This window comes from Cervus canadensis, chromosome 18, assembly GCF_019320065.1.
Source record: "Cervus canadensis isolate Bull #8, Minnesota chromosome 18, ASM1932006v1, whole genome shotgun sequence".
Lineage (NCBI taxonomy): Eukaryota > Metazoa > Chordata > Mammalia > Artiodactyla > Cervidae > Cervus > Cervus canadensis.
Genome location: NC_057403.1, coordinates 63,061,870 through 63,080,909, shown reverse-complemented (window position 1 = coordinate 63,080,909; position 19,040 = coordinate 63,061,870). Strand labels below are relative to the sequence as shown.

The window sequence follows — 19,040 nt, the reverse complement described above, 5'->3', positions numbered from 1 at the left end:
TAAAAAAGGTTTTTTCCATGGAAGGAGTTGGGGGAAAGGGTCAAGAGTCAACCAATCAGGAACATCCAAGAATAGTCTTACTGTGTGAATCTGCTGAAATTTGGTTGTGTTCATATTGCAGGACAGGGCCCAAGTCCTCCTCCCTGCCTCCAGGGCCCATGTCTTGATGGAAGCCTCCATCCAGCGGGCGGGCAGGTGAAGCTCCTGTCCAGCGCCATCCGAGCAGTAATGCTGCCTTGGGTTCCGATCTTGTATGTGGTGCTTCCCAGTTCCTCAGCTCCACGGGACCTGCTGGCCGGCAGCTGCTCTGCCCCCAGACGGGAGCACAGCAAGCTCTGGCTTCAGCCCTGCTCAGCACACTGCATTTCTCCCGGTTGCTGATCCACAGTATTCACCTCGTTTTGGGGGTTGGACAGTATGTTTTCTGGTTCTCCCTTTTCTGTATCGCTGCTGTGTTTCAGGGTCCACCTGGGTGTCACCTAACTGGAACACTGGCTCTGCACCAGGCCTCTTCTCCCTCCTTGTTTCCCTCCGAACACCAGCACGCCTCCTCCTCGCCACCCCCGCTGCCTCGTCCCCGACCTTTCTGGACCCTTGCTGCCTTTCTCACCCAACTCTTCTCAGAGCCACTCCCGCACCCGTGGCTCGTGTGCACCCCTCATAACCTGCGGTCACTGTCTGCCTGCTTCACTCCCATGACTGTCTCCTACGTCTGGTCCCATTTGGACCTTGTCACTCGGTCTCAACTCTGACCCACGCATGCACAGCTCTGCAATACACTCACCCATAGGTAATAGTAATACCTCACAGAAGATCAGGCAGGCAAATCATTTTAAGACCTACAAAAACATGAGTAATTTATAATACTGAGATGAGCAAAGATTTTCTGCCCACGACACCAAATCCAGATTTCTTAAAAATGAATGTTAAGACTACTGAAGTTAAACTTTTGTGTAGTATTAAGAAAACATGATTTTGTAAAGACAAACTAGGAAAACATCTACCACTCAAGACAGTCTAACTTCCCTAGAGTAGAAAGGTGGCTATAACTCACAGAGGTCAAACAAGCTGTTGACAAAATGGTGAGATGGGAATGGGCAGCACCCCCCAGAAGAGGTGCTGGTATAAATACCAATAAACCCAAATATCGCTACAATTAAAAAAAAAGCAATTGTGTAATCTATTTTTGCTGCTCGGAGTTGCAGTTTTAAAAATTCATATGGAGGGGGGTTGGCAAGCAGGTAGGTATTTTTGCTATCACTGAAATGACATGTTGGTAAAAACTTGTCAGCAGGCTACATTAGCAATGTGTTAAAATGTTAAGCATCTCCACTCTGACGCAACAACTCTACTTCCAGAAACACATCCTGAGTAGGTCTCAGCGGGGCAGAGAGGAGAGGGGCCAGCATTAGCCGTGGGCAACAACCCCGTGTTTCTCACTAGGAGCCAGGACGCAAATGCTGGGGCAGCTACATCCTGGAACGGTGCTGATGGAGAGGGAGGCACAGCCGTGTCACGTGTCCAAGACACAGGTGAGTGAGAAGGCAGGCCGCACGACGCCAGCAGAATGTTCACATTTTTGCAAAAGAAAAGTAGATTGACATAATCAAACAGAAGGCGATATTCTGAATATTCATCAAGCTGCTAGCAGTGGTGAACCCAGAGAGGCGGGGACCAGAACACTTGCACTTTATAAATTACACACACACACACACACCTTTTTAATGAGCATGTATTAGTCTAATAAGCAGAAAAATACAAGTAAAAACAACAAATCATGATTAGTAAAGCGATCCATAATTATTTTTAAATTTTTTAACATAGTGGATGATGGGTATAGCTCTGATTAGTCCGTCCTTATTCATAAAGACAGTGTATGAAGCAGAGTAAGCAACAGGTTCACTGTTATGGATGAACGGCATCACCAGAGCTTTCACTTGGTCATAACTTCCCCTCCAAACTCTGCTGCTCACGTCCAGGCATAGTGTACCATCCATGGTAAGAGCTCACCCGGCCAGGTGTGTGTCAGAAACCACCTCAGCGGCTGGGACACCAGGCACCTGGGCAGACAGAGCCACTGCGGGAGGGGGAGGCAGCCCTGGGCCACCCAGCTGTGCCAGGCCAGTGCCTCTGAAGACAGTTCGCTGACTTCGTGCTCCCCCCCAAATCTGAGGTGTACAAAAGGAGCCAAGATGCTCACCCCGGGAGAGGGCGGGATTCCTCTGCAGAGAACAGAGGGAAAGCAATCAGCCGGGACACCAGTGGATCCGCGGAGGGCCCAGGCTGCTCCTCTGTTGTTGCTTCAGGGCCTCCAGGCAGTTTGAACACCCATGGCCAGAAAACAGGCAGTGGCTCCTGCAGCCAGCGGTTACCAATAGTGACCACATTATTATAAAGATGGGGGAAACCGTGGCTTTGAAAAGGGATGGGAGGAAAAGGACTCAACTTTCCAAAATTCAGATTTTTTTCTTCTACCTTCCTGAATAATTTGGGCAATTTTTGTCAAGTCCAAACGTAATTTCAGATGAGGTAGGCAGTTTGTCTACTCGTGCTGTCATCCTCGCGGGAACAGTCAGGGTGCGCCGTGGAAGCACTCGTGTCCGGGGCGGGGGCGGCACAGAGACTGCAGGGGCTTCTCAGTTGGCTATTTTCTCAATCTCGTCCAAGTCGTCCGTGTCCAGTCTTTCTATTTTCTTATCTGAGGGAAGGGAAAGGCGGCTTCAGAGAGAGCCCCGCACAGATCGCAGTGGACGCAGGCAGGGGAGGGGCTCCCTGGGACGTGCCCGCCCCCCGCCCCCCGCCGCAGGCCTCCCTGCGCCCCCGAGGTGGCGGCCCGGCCGAGCGCTCCGGGTGCACGGAGACCATCCTGTCCTGGGGAAGGCGAGGGCCGGGACAGGGCCAGGGCCCTCCCGGGACTCACTGAAATGCTCCTGGATTCTATTCAGGATGTTCATGCTGTGCTTGCTATCCACCATGTTCACGGCCAGGCCCCGCTTGCCAAAGCGGCCGGTGCGCCCGATCCGGTGCAGGTAGGTCTCGTTGTCCGGGTTCCCGTCCTTGTCCACGGGGAGGTCAAAGTTGATGACGACAGACACCTGTTCCACGTCGATCCCTGCGTGCGGGAGAGTTGGACACGAGTGAGCACGGGAGACAGAAATCGCTGCCGCCCGGTCAGGCCCACCCTCACCCAGCTCAGGCGGAAGGCAGGGTCTGGGACAGGCCAGCTCTGGGGTTGGGACACGGTGGCAGAACCCAGAGGGAGAGGACGGGCCGTCCCGGTGCTGGCCAAATTCCGGCATCAGCCAGAGAGCCCCTGCTGGATCCGAGGATCTGGAGAAGCAGCTGACGCCGCACTGGGGCCAAGAAGAGCAGGCGCCGTCCTCGGCCACCAGCCAGCACTCCCGGCTTCTGTGGACGGTCTCCTCAGCTGAGAGCCCCCCACAGGCTCGCCCACAAAACAGCATCTCCCCCAAACCACCGCAGCCTCCCACACACGAAGATCCCCCTGCCCCCCCGAGCCTGGCGGGCCAGGACCCGGCCTCCGCTCACCGCGGGCGCACACGTTGGTGGTGACCAGAACCTTCTCTTTGCCCTCCCGGAAGCGCTCAATCACCGCAGCCCTCTGCTCCACCACCATCTCCCCACTCAGCAGGGCCACCTGGTGGCCTTCTTTTGAGAGCTCTGCGGCCAGCCAGCTAGCTGTTTTGCGGGTCTGGAGTGAAAAGAATTTTAAATGAAGACGCCTGTAAAAAAAAAATGAAGACACCTGCAGAAAAGTGGCTTTTTTTTTTTTTTTTGCTGTTAACACACATGAACGCTCTACTGAGTTCAGTCAGCAAGATGGGCTTCAAGTTTCTGAATATTTTTTAGCCACATGATTTTGGGGGGATAAATTATATCAAGGATCTCAGTGTTATTGTGGTTTGAGCCAAAGGTCTGCATTCTGAAATAATCTACATTCTTAATACTTCAAAATTATTTACTTGGAAGTTATTTGGAATTTCCCCCCCCCAAGTAATCTCTAAGAAGTAGGGATTGGAGAAGGTTTAGCTCTTCAGTCTTCCCCTTACAACTCATCACAACCTGAGAGACTGTGTCCTGGGACCGATTTCTCTCCTTTCCAGCCACAGGCAGTTAACCCGGTCCCCAGCACTAAGAGCAGTGGGCTGAGTGGGAGCAGCGGGGCCACGTCCTCCGGGCCCCCACCCCCACCCCCACGGGACACCGCCGCCTCCTCCTGCTGCTCACATGGCAGAAGATCATGGCTTGAGCAATGGTGATGGCCCCGTAGATGTTACACAAGGCCTGGAACTTCTCGTCTCTGCTGTTGCACAGGACGTAATACTGCTTGATGGTGTCCAGTGTCTCCTCCTCACGCTTCAGTTTGATGATGTTCGGGTCGGGGACCACTTTCTGGGCAAATTTCCAGACAGAGTCTTCAAAGGTGGCAGAGAAAAGCAGCATCTGGCAGTTCCTGGGCAGCATCCTGCAAGGGGAGGCCCAGGTGTCCGGCATGACCCTGACCCGGGCTTTCCCTGGAAGGACCAGGGCACAGCCTCCCCAGGCCTGATGACCTGCATCCCCAGGAAGGGGCAGCGGGGAGCAGCTTTGGGGAGGAAGCGGGAGCAGACGTGGGACAGGGACCGGTGATCAAGAGTCTCTGAGTCTCCCTCCTCAACCCGGGTGGGGGGCGCGCTCAGTGCTGACACAGAAATGGCCCATCAAACAAATGCCCCTGAAAGCTGTGAAGAGCCTGGCAGGGGCAAGAAGGGGAGTGTGAGATAACAGGAGCGGGAACTGCAGGTCGGGAGCTGAGAAGTCCCTCCTGGCTCGAGGGCCTACCTCTGGATGCGGATGCTCTGATCTTGGTGGCCCTGAGTGGCTATCATCACGTCAGCCTCGTCGAGAACAAACACCTTGATCTTCTTGGGGTCGATGAACTTGAGCTTGGAGCACCAGTCCAGAACGGTCCCCGGGGTGCCAATGACAATGTGCTCACTGATTTTCTGACCTCTTTCCACTGTGGAGAGAAGATGTGTTCTGCGGGCATTTCTATCTAAAACTTTTGGGTCCTTCTGCTATAAAACGGCCATGACACCTGTCTCACTGTACTGTGGTTGGGAATAAATTGTACAGTGAATCTTCCATGCATGTTAGTTTCCTTTACCTACTTCCTCCTGTAATTTCCCATCACCCAGCTCTTTTTCTTTAGCATTACTCTTATTCTTTTTATACCATCCCTTCACTCACGCTTCACTGATTTCCTTATAAATTGGTAGTTTTGAGTCCCAGGATTCTGGCCCAGTGATTTTTTGCCTTGTTAGACATTCTAATTGTGTAGATGGTTTTCCTAAATACAAATTCTACTAGAAAAAAAAACACAACAGCACATTACTCTCCAACTACTGCTGGTAGCAGTTGAAACTGCTTTATCCATCAACACAATTACTAATGCATGGGACTTCCCTGGTGGTCCAGTTGTTAAGACCCCATGCTTTCACTGCAGGGGGCAGAGGTTCAAGACCCGGCTGGGGAAATAAGAACCTGCATGCCATATGTCAACTGTCGCCCGCTGCACCCCTCCTCCCCCAAAAAAGCAACTTAGAACATTAAAAAAAATTTACTAATGCTTGTAGCCTTTGATCAGAAATTCCACTATTAGGAATCAATCCTGTGTGCATACGAGTATGTGTGAAATAACATATATACAAGGATATACATGCACCAAAACATAACTAATTAAGCAAAATATGATGCACCCAATGGATGACACCAATAAAAGCATAAAGCTCTTTAGGAACTGATATGCAGTAATCTCCAAAATACATTATTAAATGTGAAAAAGAGGTTGCAGAGCAACCTATATGCCAATAGGGGCAAAAAGTAATACATGTTGTACGTGTACGTGTGTGTGAATGCACACATCATATATGCACACACACAGTATCGCTTGTCAGCAGCCACACAGGCCACCTCTGGTAGGACACATGAGGGACTGTTTAGTACTGGGTGCTCTGTGCTGGGCTATGCTTAGTCACTCAGTCGTGTCCGACTCTTTGCGACCCCACAGACTGTAGCCCACCCGGCTCCTCTGTCCATGGGATTCTCCAGGCAAGAATACTGGAGTGGGTTGCCACTTCCTTCTCCATGGGTGCTCTAGGAAGGAGAACCAAATGGTTGAAGGGTATAGGAGACAAAGAAGTTTCTACCATACACCCTTTTTAATTTTGAAACACGTGAATGTTTTTAACTTAAATTTTAAAAACAAAATTTAAAATTTGAGGAGGGGACTCTGGTTAGGAATACATCAACACCACTGGAAGAGTTTTAAATGAAATCTTCAACACACTGTGATTTTCACTGCACACTGCTGATCAGTCTACAGTGAATTTAAAAAAAATATAGTACATTAAGTGGTTATTACTATATTTAATATATAATATATAGTAATATATTAACCCCTCACACAGAGTGAAGTCCCCTGTTATTATAAACAACCTAGAGAAGATCCATGTTGCCACAAGGCTCCAGTATACTACACTTAGTTGCACCTGCAGTTTGAGACATCAAACACATACAAACACAGCTAGCCTAATAATTTCTGGTTAAAGTGGTACTGCTGCATGCTGAAACATGATGGTTTTCTCCAGGAAAAGTCCTTGTGTGACCATTTGTGTGTGAGCTGTACAAGCCATTTTTGTTTCTTGACTGACAAACTATAGAAAATTAACCAGGGAATCTGATATACACTTTCTTGAATGTGAACAACGAGAGCCTGACTTTTCAGTGAAAACAATCGACTGTTATTTGCTGTTATGAACATCAGAACTTTGGAAAACTTGTAGTGATGCTGTAAACTTGAGAGTTTCTCTGTATGTAAACTCCTCTGAGTTGTTTGGTGGTGACATTAATGCATTTTAAATGCTGTTTAAAATTCTGTATAATGAAGCATGTCAACATTCTCAGCATAACTCAGTAAGACATTTGGTATTTTCCAAATGACCAAGGTATAATGTTAGAAAATTACTACTGCACAAAAGATGCATTCAAAGTGCAAGGGAGAACAAGGAATTTTAATGTAACAGTATGAAGAGGTCATTAATATGATTTCAAATATCACACGGCAATTATCTTTTACGTAATTACTACTTGTTGGGTTTTGGTATGGCATCCTAAAAACAGTATCTGAAATTTTAAGAAAGGCTAGATTTTCTTCATATTCTTTCAAAATAAGCACTTAGGGCCCTCAATACTGTTTAAGAGTAAGAGTCGAAAGGTTTAAGAATTGCTGCTCGAGGCGATTATGAACAGCTGAATTGAAGGGATGTCCCTCTTCTCTTCGTCTAGGTAACGCCCGCTGCTTCCTGAAGTGAGTGTGCCTGTGTATGCTCCCCACTGGAGCGCGTGAGCTTCCTAGTTCTACATCTTGGCCAACACTTGGTATGTCACACTCCTTCATTTCTGCCATCTGAGAGGCATATAGTGGTTTCAACCGACGTGTCCCTGATGACTAATGAAGCTATATTTCTTTTCCCATTGACCAGCCATCTGAATTCCTTCTTTAGTGAGGGGTCTGTTCACTCCTCTTTTGTCCATTTTCCTATTAGAATGATTACTTTTTTCTATTTGATTTGTAGTTTTATATTCTGATAACTTCCCCATTACCAATTTTCTACCTGTCCTCCTATTATAACTACATTCTCTAAATTTTGCAGAAAAAAGAATTGGTGGAAGGATTTCTGATTTGGTAAGAACTGTACATGCTCGTAGATCACTCTTACTAAAGCTGTTTTACCTCTAAAGAAAGGGATCTGATCCAACCTACCATCCTCCCTGCTTACTCTCTCTCGTAGGCAGCTTTCAGAACTCTGGATGCTGAATTCAAACCCTGCCTCCTCAGGGAAACACTCCACACTTTAAGAGCCCCATGACTCAGGCAGGGATTTTTTTTTTTAACAACTTAAAATCTTATTTTAAGAGTGGAGAGAATTATTAAGAAATGGGCAAGTATTTAAATAAATTTGCTGAAATCCATGCTGGGCTCCAAGGTCAGACTGAACCAGAAAGTTGAATATCATCACCTCATCTTCAAAATTCAAACACCCCACCTGCTGCCTGAGCTCACAGCCTGGGTCTTGCCCCTTTATACTCACATTTATTGCCTCGAACAGCATAAGCAAGCTTTAGTTCTGGATGAAATTTGCCCATTTGTTCAATCACTTTTCCTGTTTGAAGCGCCAGCTCATACGTCGGGGAGAGGCACAGACACTAACGGGCAGATCATAGGAGATGAGTTTAGAAAAGCCTTGCAGTGGCAGGCCACAGGTTCTAGAGCAACAGGAACACTGGTATCATTACCACCCGAACAGTGTGGGGAGCCCCGACCTCATCAACCAGGCCCGCCTGTCAGCGGTAGACGGAAGCCTTCAGCAGGGAGGCCTGGCTTGGCAGATGCTGTCAGAAGCCACATTCAAGGCTGCTGCTTTGAATCCTACCCATGGAAGCGCCTGTTGTGCCATTGGGCTTTGCCGGAGCAACAGTCTGAGGCATCAGGAGCATTCAGATTCCACCAGGGATGCCCTTGTCAACCGCCGCCCCCAGATGGCACTGCCCTTCCAGGGCCCCCAGGACCCCCTCACCTGCGGGTATCTCTCTGCTGGCTCCACCCGGCTGAGCATGGCCAGGACGAAGGCGGCCGTTTTCCCAGTACCCGACTGCGACTGGGCAATCAGGTTCTGTGGGCTGGACCCAGGAAGAACAGAGATGAGGATAACATTGGTTAGAAACAATCAAGTGTCCAAATGTTCTCTCTGGGTGGTAGGGAAAGGGATTTTCCCCCTCATTCAGGTTTTCTGCCTTGAGCACAATGATAAATTTTTTTATATGTTGTTAAAAAAAACCTGCTTAAATATTAAGGGAAATGATGATTATTTTAGATGGGCTCACACTAAATATTCATTCTAGACTCTAGTGCAGCTACAGTTCCCTAGTTTTATACCCCAAGAGGCCCATGGGAATTGTGACTGCAGAGTGAGATCTGGGCAAATCTTACTGCACGATGTGTCTTCAGGACTCGGCTCCTTCTCACCTTCGGAAAATGTAAGATACTAAGTCAGATGCTTCAGAGGAAGCTTTCATATTTCACTCCATGTAATTCAGTGTCATGGGAACAGGTGGCATTTTCATCATTAAAAAAGAAAAACAATATAGCTGAATGAAAAAAGTTGCTATGTAAAGTATGACACCATTATCTAAGGTTTAAAAATATGCCAACTACTCTTTAGATCCTTAGGGAAACACAGGTATGTAGTAAAAGGATAAAGAACCATGAGAAATGATGACCCACTTCCGTGATGCGCTCTTGGGTCAGGGAGGGGCTGTGAGTGGAGAGGGTTACATGGGGACTACAACTGTCAACTAGATTAATGATGCTTTATTTCTCGGCAGGATGCGTTACAGCAATGTTCCTGGTATGGTTCCTGATACTTTTTTGAAGCCCTCAAAATTTTCAATATTATTTTAAAAAGTGTTTAAAACAGCACTGACTTTCTCTATCAGTTTTTATTAAGTGGAAAAGGCAGAAAATGTGTTGGATTGCACCTGATTCTCTCGCCACCTGTCCAAGCTGTTTCCCTGAAGAAGCCTGTCGCTCCCAATGGCTCATCTATGCTCAGGAACACTGCCCTCTTGGTGGGAGATGCGAAACCCCTTCCTGGAGATGTGTACCAGCGTCTGTATACTCACGGCTCAGCAAGCATCATGGGTAATGCATTCTCTTGTATCTTGGATGGCCGATTGAAGCCCATGGCATAGACTCCCTGGAGAAGCTGTGGTTTCCTAGGAGGCCGGGAAGAGAGAGGATGGTTCCTAGTTGTCGCAACTGTTTTCAAGACCTAAGATTTTGTTTTTCCCTATATCTAGCGAAGAGTGATACTTTCTGGGCCGTCAGACATATTTTCCTGTGCCTTAAAAAATACTAACTAAAAATAAAACCAACATCTTTCCCTACTAAATCTTGATCTGAAACTATTATGCAATTTATAAAATCTGGGCTCGTTTCCTTTCTTAGAGAAATTCATCTTTCAGTAGACCCACACATTTGATTGGCCTGGATGCAGTAAGAATGGTTCCTATTAATTCACAATATAAAATAAATTATGAAAGATATCTAAAAGCAAACACTGCTTACTGTACCGCTAAGATACACAAGTCCCTTTCGAGAATGAGACTTCGGTTTTCATTTCTCAGTGCAGGTGCTCCACGGAACCACAGCCGTGTTGTGTTCCATGGGCCTTCCAAACAAGGCAGCTGCACAAGGACTCGGGACAATTGAGACGTAAGAACATGGATTCAGCCAGTTTCTAGTAAATAGGTGACGGAAGTTCAGTTATCATACTGGACTTTACAGCTGCTCAGATTTACTATGTCTAGTCAAAAGCACCAACTTCTTATATAAGTGGCTACACAACAAATATCAATTAAAGCTGTTCTTATAGCACATTTGTAATAAGCTCTCTGCTACTTCTAAACTGACAGGATGTTTAACAAAAATCACACTGGATTATTATTAAAGAAACATCAAACTAAGGCAAGAATGTTCTCTAAGCCTTCCTGAGAGTTCCACAGGGTCTCTAAAAGGCAGTTTTTCTGGCCTCTGGTGGTTCTCAGACACAAAGAACTTTGAAAATTAGCGTACTTCCATTTGGAAGAAAAGGCTGTGAGGCTTGGCAGGTTCTGATTTAGTTGCCAAGGAAACAAAGTTACTACTGAAAGAGGACTCAAGTGATCCAGGAACTTTCAGTGGCTCATTATTTCCCTTTTATTTTGCCTATCTTTTCAGTACAAAATAGACCAAGTATATAGGTGGCCTAGGTTTTATTCTTTGTTTCATTCGGCTACTAACAATTAAATCAGAAAGAACTTGCCTTTTCAGAGGCCAGTTCATCACTGGTTGACCTGAGAGCTCCAGTCCTTTGAACAAGACCACTGATACTAGGAAAGGCAAGCTGCCAGAGCACGTTGGGCTGCTCTGACAGAATGTATGAAGAGAAGCAGAGATGACACATTTACTGACAAAAGCCCTTCACAGAGAAAATACACATAGAAAAGTATAATTTCCTGGGGGGAGAAAAAAAGGCCACACTTTAGAAATCTTATTTTTATTTTTTATTTAAAAAATCTTATTTATTTAAAAATCTTAGCTATTGCTTCATTAACACCTTGATTTGGTTTCTAGTTAGTTCTCTGACTTTAAGTGTGTATGTGTGGGCAATGAACAAGACAAAGAATCCATTCATTCCACCACTTATTTATTCACCAGCTATTCTGTCTATGATTTGGGTGCTGGTAAGCCGCAAGAACGGTAGTTACATCTTGAATTACTCATAACACCCAGCCGTGTCAAGAATATAAACCAATGACCCACAAATACCTCTTTACTAACTTACTGAAGGGAACAGAAAACTTGGTGTGACGTTATATAATTCTCTGCGTTTAGAGTAAGGACATCTTAGAAGTCATTCTCAGCACAGTGCCATAAAGGTACACACTTAAGGCTTGATCCTGGGTTCTGGATTTTTTGAAAAAATTCTGTAACACTGAAGGCTGATTTTCACTATAGTTACTGGGAATCCTGCACAGGCTTTTTGGACAGATTTTATAAAAGTAGATAAACTTTTCTTAACACTGTAAACCCTATAGTCTAACAAAAGGGCTTACCTAATAAGAAATGTTCCTGACATCCAGAAATCACCTGTCAGCCAATATTTTATTGAAAGTTCTAAGAGCATAAAAGAAAAAAGACTTTCAGCTATGATGAATAAATTTGTGGCATTTTAAATTCCCTAAGGAGGAAAACTGGGTTGCCAAGAGACAAGGGTGGAGGGAGACCATCACTTTTTCATACTTTTAAACTTTTGAATCATGTGAATTATTAACTAGTCAAAGAAAGTAAATATATATTAAGATTTTAAAAGAAAGCAGAGAGGAAAATTCCCACAAGGTCTCTGAGATACTAAGTCTTACAAAAGAGGAACTAGCAAGGATCAGTTGTTCAAAGGAACAGGTACTTACAGCCGAAGCTCCTCGAAGGACTTGACTGAGTAGAGCGGGGAGCTGGGATCCCGCTGCAGGACTTCCACTTGGTTGGTGTTATCGACAAGGTTGCTTCTGATCAGCTTGTTGAGTAAGGACTGGGCGGCTCTGTCCTCTGTAGGAAAAAAATAACAGATCTTCCTCATACTCATCAGGCAAACCCTACGTCTGCACCCACTCCTGGATAGCCCAGCAAGGTGGGAGGAAAACACAATCACACCAAGAAGTCTCACTTTAACTCCTGATCTCTAGATGCAAGTAGGCTGAGTCTCTGGGCAGTGTTTATGTTTCTATACACCACTCATTCACTCGTCTCCCTTCTTCAGTTTCTGACCTCTCCACTTCTCAGGACCCCGAGAAGGAAACCCCATCAGAAGTGCCTCCACATGCTGTGGTGACAACCCACACACCCACCTGTGTCTGTGGGCATCCTCTCTCTACCTTCGATGCTATTAACTATGGATAGACAGTTATGCTCCTGATCCCATCCCGTCTTCTGGACATTTCTCCCAGCAGTGACCTTTCTCTCTTGCATTCTGTCTCTCCCTCTACTAGATCACTCCCACCAGCATGTGTACCTGTTTTGCCATCCCTCATCATAAATCTTCCTCCTTTATCCTACATGCCCATCCACTTACCGCCCTAATTCTCGGCTCCCTTCATGGAGCATCCCCTCACAGGGCTGTCTATACTTAGACTGTCCACTTCTATACTGTCTATGCTGTCCACTTCCTATTCTCCCCAGAGTGCACACTTAGAGGTTTTTTCATTACTCTCCCCACTTGACTTCAACAGCCCCTTGTCAAACTCATCAATGACTTCTACATTCTAAGTCAACTGAGGAGCCAATTTTCAGTTCTGTTAACTTATTGCCTATACAGGACTCCCTACCTTTAAAACACTCCCTTATTCCGGTCTCTGGGACACCACCCTCTATTGGTTCTATCTCACTGGCTGCTCTCAATCTCCTTGGCTGAGTCCCCTTCATCTCCTTGATCTTATAACTCACAGTGCCTCTGGCTCCAGAGAGGCAAGTCCTAGGTGACAGGGTTTCAAAGGGTAGTTACCTTTCTCTTCTTCATCTGTTTTCTCTGGAGTGGCATTGGTTTTGATAACACCTACACAAGAAAACAGTTATCATAATCAGAAAGGCAAATATCAAATCCATTCAAAAGGTGGGACAATATAAATATCAGACCTTATTTAAGTGATCAAAATGTAAATAGTTGGGTTTCTTTATGTTTAATGGATTTTTATTCTAAGTTTAGTGCATAAGAAAATTCAAATTTCTAGAAATGTTGGTTGACTTCAGAGTGATGTCACCTCTGACTTCCTTATCCTAATTTAAAATATACCATTATGTTAGCAGACACAATGAGACATAAGAAAGAAAATAAAGGTATTAAAAATTTTAAAGAAGTAAAATGATCACTTTCTGTAGAATATGTGATTGTAAACTTGCAGGACTAAGAGTATAACTTAAAAATGACTACAAAATATCTCAATTAAAGATGGAAGAGCTAGGTACAAAATAAATAAATAGAAAACAGTAGCTTTTATAAATACAGGTATTACTGAAGAGATACTATTTATAATAGCAACTAAAAGATAAAATACTGCATCTAGAAATAAAGCTAGCAGAAAATATATGAAGAAAAACTTTAATAAAACTCATAAACTGATGCAAAGAGATAAAGCTAAAAAGCCTATAAATAAATTAAAATGTAACTCTAAGACATTCAATGAACCCACAAGAAAGCAGGAAAAGAGGCAGAGAAACAAAATATGAGGGGACAAACAGAAAACAAATAGTAAAATTGCCCACCTAAACCCAGCTGCATCAATAATTACCTTAAATGTAAATGGATAAAATACTTCCATTAAATGACAGTGAGAAAAAAAAAGACAGTGATTATTAGAATGGATTAAAAAAAAGCAAGATCCAACTGGTAGCTGTTTATAAGAGGCAAACTTTATTTTTTGTTTTTAATTGTGGTACAGTTGATTTTACAATATTGTTTTAGTTTCAGGTATGCAACATAATGATTCAAAATTTTTATAGATTATACTCCTACAAGAGGCACTTCAATATAAAGACACAAATAAGTTGAAAGTCAGGGGATGGAAAGAGATGCAACCAGTAAGCATATGAAGGCTGGATTAGCTCAGGTAATGCAGATTTCAAGAACAAAATCATCACCAGAGATAAAGGAGGATAGTTTGGTTTTTTTTTTAATTTTAAAAAATAATGTTATTTATTTATATATGTATTTATTTGGGGGAACTGTGCTGGGTCTTTGCTGCTGTGCCAGCTTTTCTCTAGTATCAGCAAGCCAGGGCTACTCTCTAATTGTGCATGGGCTTCTCTCATTGCAGTGGCTTCTCTTGTGCGGAGCACAGCTTCTAGGGCACATACGCTTCAGCAGCTGCGCCTGTGGGCTCAGCAGTTTCGGCTCCTGGGCTCGAGAGTCCCAGGCTCAACAGTTACGGCACACGGCCTTAGTTGCTCCACGGCCATGTGGAATCTTCCCAGATCAGGGATCAAACCTGGGTCTCCTACATTGGTAGGTGGATTCTTTATCATTGAGCCACCTGGGAAGCCCAAATAAGGATATTTCTAGTAAGAGGATCCATTCATCAGGAACACATAAATGTGAATGTACCTGGCAACAGATCTGTAAAACACAGGAGGCAAAACTGACAAAATTAAAGGGAGAAATAGACTATTCCACAATTACAGTTGGAAATTTTAATACCTCTCTTTCAACAACTGAAACAACTAGACCAAAAAGCAAACAAACAAAAAACAGTCAAGACACAGAAGATCTGAGCAACACTATCAACAAAGACTTAGTACAGCTAGCTAGATAAATTTTTTTGTTTTTTAAATCTGGAAAACTAATCTATCCTTGTCAGTCATGAAACTGTTAGGTACTTAGAATAGGAAACAGGAGTCCAGAATGGCGGTGGCTAAAAGACAAGAAAGGGGAAAGCCCGCAAAAATAGAACAAAGGGAGGTCTGAGGACCGGAGTGAGGACCTCAGGTAGAAGAAACAGCACTCCTGGCTAGCCCAATTTACACAGGACAGGCCCAGGGGGAGGAAAAAACATATAAAAGGAGGAGCCAAAGGGCCGGGGTCTCTCTCTCTCCCTCCCCGCCCGCCACCGCTGAGTGCTCCCCCACTCTTCTCTTCGCATCTTTGGGTAGGCATGCCCTCACGCCTAAAGGCTGGATTTTCCTGCTATTTTCTAAATAAAATAGAGCTGTAACACTGATCTGTCTAAGAGCTATAACACGGTCTGTCCAAGACCCAAGAGCTATGTCACGCCAAGGGCTCTAACGTCCGTCACTTCAAATTTTTGTTGAGATGAGACAGAACCGAGGAGAATCCACTCGCCTGACAACACTGAATTTACTGGCTGTCATATCTGGTGCCGACATCTGCCACAGGTGCTAGTGAAAGCTGCTTTCCACACTGCAGCTGAGAGTACAAAGCAGAAGCACACATGTAGATTGTAGTTACTTGTGACTCACCGTTGGTCTCTGGTTTGACTTTTTCTTCCTTAATCTGCAAATTACTCATCTGAATGGGAATGAAAGGAAACACTTAAGAGCAGAGACATGTGATAACAGAATACCATGAGTTACAATTGACTGTTAAAACCAGGTTTGAACTTCAAGGGTTCACTTATTCAAGGATAAATACTACAGTATTACTCAACCCATGGCTGGTTGAATGTGGGGCCACATATACAGAGGTGCAATGTTATTTGGGGATTTTCAACTGCAGTGTGGGTTGGGGGCTCATAACCCCCAAATTGTTCACTGGTCAATCACATTTATCAAGCACTTAAGTCTAAATGGTAAAATAAAAGGGGTCTTACCCAACCATTAGGAAGCAATGTTTTAAAACATTTATTTACACCAACCACTCAAGACACAGAATGGATAAACCAGATATGAGTATGTTTAGGTCTATATTTGTATTATTCATAGGATTGTAGGTTAAAAAAGATTTGAAACCAATTCTCAGTAACACTCTCTAGGGAATACCTGATGCTGAAAACTAGTTTTAAACTCTAGAGTACAAACGATAACCTTTATAATATTTTTCTATTTATTTGTGGATAACTGTCAGTTTTACACCCCTGAACTGATTCTGCCTGAACTCCAGTGCCAAATCTCCAAATGCTTCATGGGTACTTTACAGATAGGAGTTAACACAGCAGGTCTGACTGCTAGCCTTCAGAAAGCCAGCTTAGAAAGCTGAAACCTGGCAGGCTTCTGGGAGCCTGGATGATGAGAAGGTTCCCACCATTCCAAAAACTGCTGAAGGGTTCACTAACCGTGTTTCTAAAAACATATGATGGTTTATGATAACAACTGCTTTCCTTCCAGGAGTCTGGAATTTTGGTACCTGCGAGGCAAAGAATGACTATGTGACAGGCACCCAGTAAAAACCCTGAGCACTTAGTCTCTAACGAGCTTCTTTGACAACACTTCGTATGTGTTGTTACTAACTGTGGCTAGAGTAATTAAGCAGGAATAAAGTGGAGCTTCTGACTCCTCTAGGAGAGGATTGTTGCCAAACTTGAGACTGGTTTCCTGTGGACTTTTCAACATGGCCTTTTCCTTTTGCTAATTTTGCTTTTCATTGCAATAAATCATAGCTGTGAGTACAATTACATGCAGAGTCCTGTGAGTTCTCTGAGGAAACCACTGAACTTGGACACCTCTTGGTGACTCGCAACACAGGTACTTGCCAAGTTGTCTCCTTATTTCAAATTCAGAACTGGCAAACCTGTACTCATCACGCTACACATCAAATCTGCTGTTCCTCCCACTCCACTAAACCTGTTATTAGCACTTTATTAATGCCACCTTGTGGGTTCCAGGTTGAAAACTGTAATCTATGCTTTATCTCTCTTCTTTTTCCTAAATCTTTTGTTGTTGTTGTTTAGTTGCTAAGTTATGTTCAACTCTAGTGTGACCCCCGTGGACTGTAGCCTGCCAGGCTCCTCTGTCCATGGGATTTCCAACAAGAATACTGGAGTGGGTTGCCATTTCCTTCTCCAGGAAATCTTCCCAACCCAGGGATCAAACCCCCATCTCCTGCATTGGCAGGCCGATTCTTTACCAGTAAGCCACTGTGGAAGCCATCTAAATCTTTTATACCTCCACAATTATCTCTTAAATCCATCCTTTCATCTACACTTTCACCATTCAATGCAGGCCCTCTATCTCTGTACTATTAATTTCCACACTGATCTTTTCTTTAGCCACCACTCCTAATATATTCTGTTCTCTGTAGCCCAATAGTTCTTGCTAGTCCTCAGATCTAGTCTTGTCAGTATCCTTAAAATTGCCCAAACCAATCAAATAAAGCCTCTCCTCTGTAAATTCTTTGTTAAGGTCTAAAGTACACTCTCTATTTTCAATACTGCTCCTACCACAACCCAATAGCCTTATGCTGCAGCAAAAATTATTCTGATTCCTGTTCTCTGTACAAGTCCAGCACTTTGGTACATTCTGTTCTAAAATGCTGTTCACCTTCATCTCTCTTCAGTTCAGTTCAGTCGCTCAGTCGTGTCCGACTCTTTGTGACCCCATGAACCGCAGCACGCCAGGCCTCCCTGTCCATCACCAACTCCCAGAGTCCACCCAAACCCATGTCCATCGAGTCAGTGATGCCATCCAACCATCTCATCCGCTGCCGTCCCCTTCTCCTGCCCTCAATCTTTCCCAGCATCAGGGTCTTTCCAAAGGAGTCAGCTCTTCGCATCATCTCTCTTAGTTACTGTAATATCCACCACAAATATAAACTTCTTTACAAGGAATTTCCCTGACTTTCTTACTCATAAACATCCTCTTCCCGCTCAGAGTTCAGTTCTAACATGACTCTTACCATTTTCACAATTCCCACCAGTTAGCCTTGTTAACTAAACCATAAAGGTTCTTCCTATACTTCCTTGGACTTAGTCCATTTCAACTACCTGCTGAGAAACTGATAATCCTTCCAAAGCAATAAATGGTGACTGGAGAAGAGTTATAATTTAGGCATTAAAAGGTTACATAAGACTTCAGACTACAAAAAGCAACACAAAGAACCCCTATATTCTTAAAATCAATAGTCCATTATCACCAAATCAACATACCTTAAAGAGGTAAGAACAGAGTCACAGTTTACACTATAATTACCTTCCCGTTGAATGGATCTTCATTAATTAAAGAACCATTGCATGAAATTAAATGTCACTTTAAACACCGATGAAACAATTTGTACTGCCTCCCGCAACGTTTGCAACAGATTGAAACACTAAATATAAACCTGAATCCGTTATTCTGCGAAGTGATACAAACTGCCAACAATGTTAAGTCGGCATCTAAAAATTGGTAAAATAAGAGTAACATAGAATCACTCAGAAACAGATGAAAAAGAGAATCAGCACTGTTCCTTTCCTTACAATCCCCACTGAGAAGGCGGTGCAATGTAGGAAAGACAGTTTACACAGCAAGTACAGGATAAAGCCTTTAACTGGCTCAGATCAAAGGAAAAGGCTCCATACTGGCCTCTTCTGCCTTAGCCGCAAATCAGGGCTAAGAGATTCCCGCAGCAAACCTGCGGGGTGTGCAGGCCCCGGGTCTGCTCAATCCAGACAGCTCCCCGGACCCCAAGCAGTATCAGCTTGGGCCCTCCTACTACGGTCGCCCCGCCTGGAGCTGAAGCCACTGACCGACTTGACAGCCGCTTCCTGCTCGTCCACTGCCAGGGCCCACGAGTCGGTGGCCATGGTCCCGGCGGAGGAAGGCCGACTTGGGAAACACACACAGCGGCTAGCGCAGCAACACCAGCCCCGGCCCGGCTGCAGGCGCCAGACCCACACTCACGCGGGCCGGAAACGGCGGTTCACGAAGATGACGTCAGTTCTCTTACGTCACCATTCCG

At 44.7% G+C, this 19,040-nt stretch overlaps 1 protein-coding gene and 1 long non-coding RNA gene across 2 annotated transcripts; one reads left to right on the top strand and one right to left on the bottom strand.

Annotated features, from left to right (window-relative positions):
* LOC122421665 lies at positions 1 to 9,584 on the top strand. Its single transcript, XR_006263553.1, has 3 exons — positions 1 to 1,532; positions 7,348 to 7,440; positions 9,448 to 9,584. It is a non-coding gene; the product is annotated as an uncharacterized LOC122421665 (long non-coding RNA).
* Positions 1,717 to 19,007, bottom strand: LOC122421663 (ATP-dependent RNA helicase DDX19A). Its single transcript, XM_043437853.1, has 12 exons — positions 18,829 to 19,007; positions 15,629 to 15,677; positions 13,161 to 13,211; positions 12,073 to 12,208; positions 9,745 to 9,837; positions 8,640 to 8,742; positions 8,154 to 8,268; positions 4,843 to 5,020; positions 4,249 to 4,486; positions 3,550 to 3,712; positions 2,921 to 3,112; positions 1,717 to 2,698 (listed from the first exon to the last, which is right to left on the bottom strand). Exons 1-12 carry the CDS (start codon positions 18,883 to 18,885, stop codon positions 2,637 to 2,639), a joined length of 1,437 nt encoding a protein of 478 aa, XP_043293788.1. The 5' UTR covers positions 18,886 to 19,007; the 3' UTR covers positions 1,717 to 2,636.
* Positions 19,008 to 19,040: the final 33 nt, after the last annotated feature.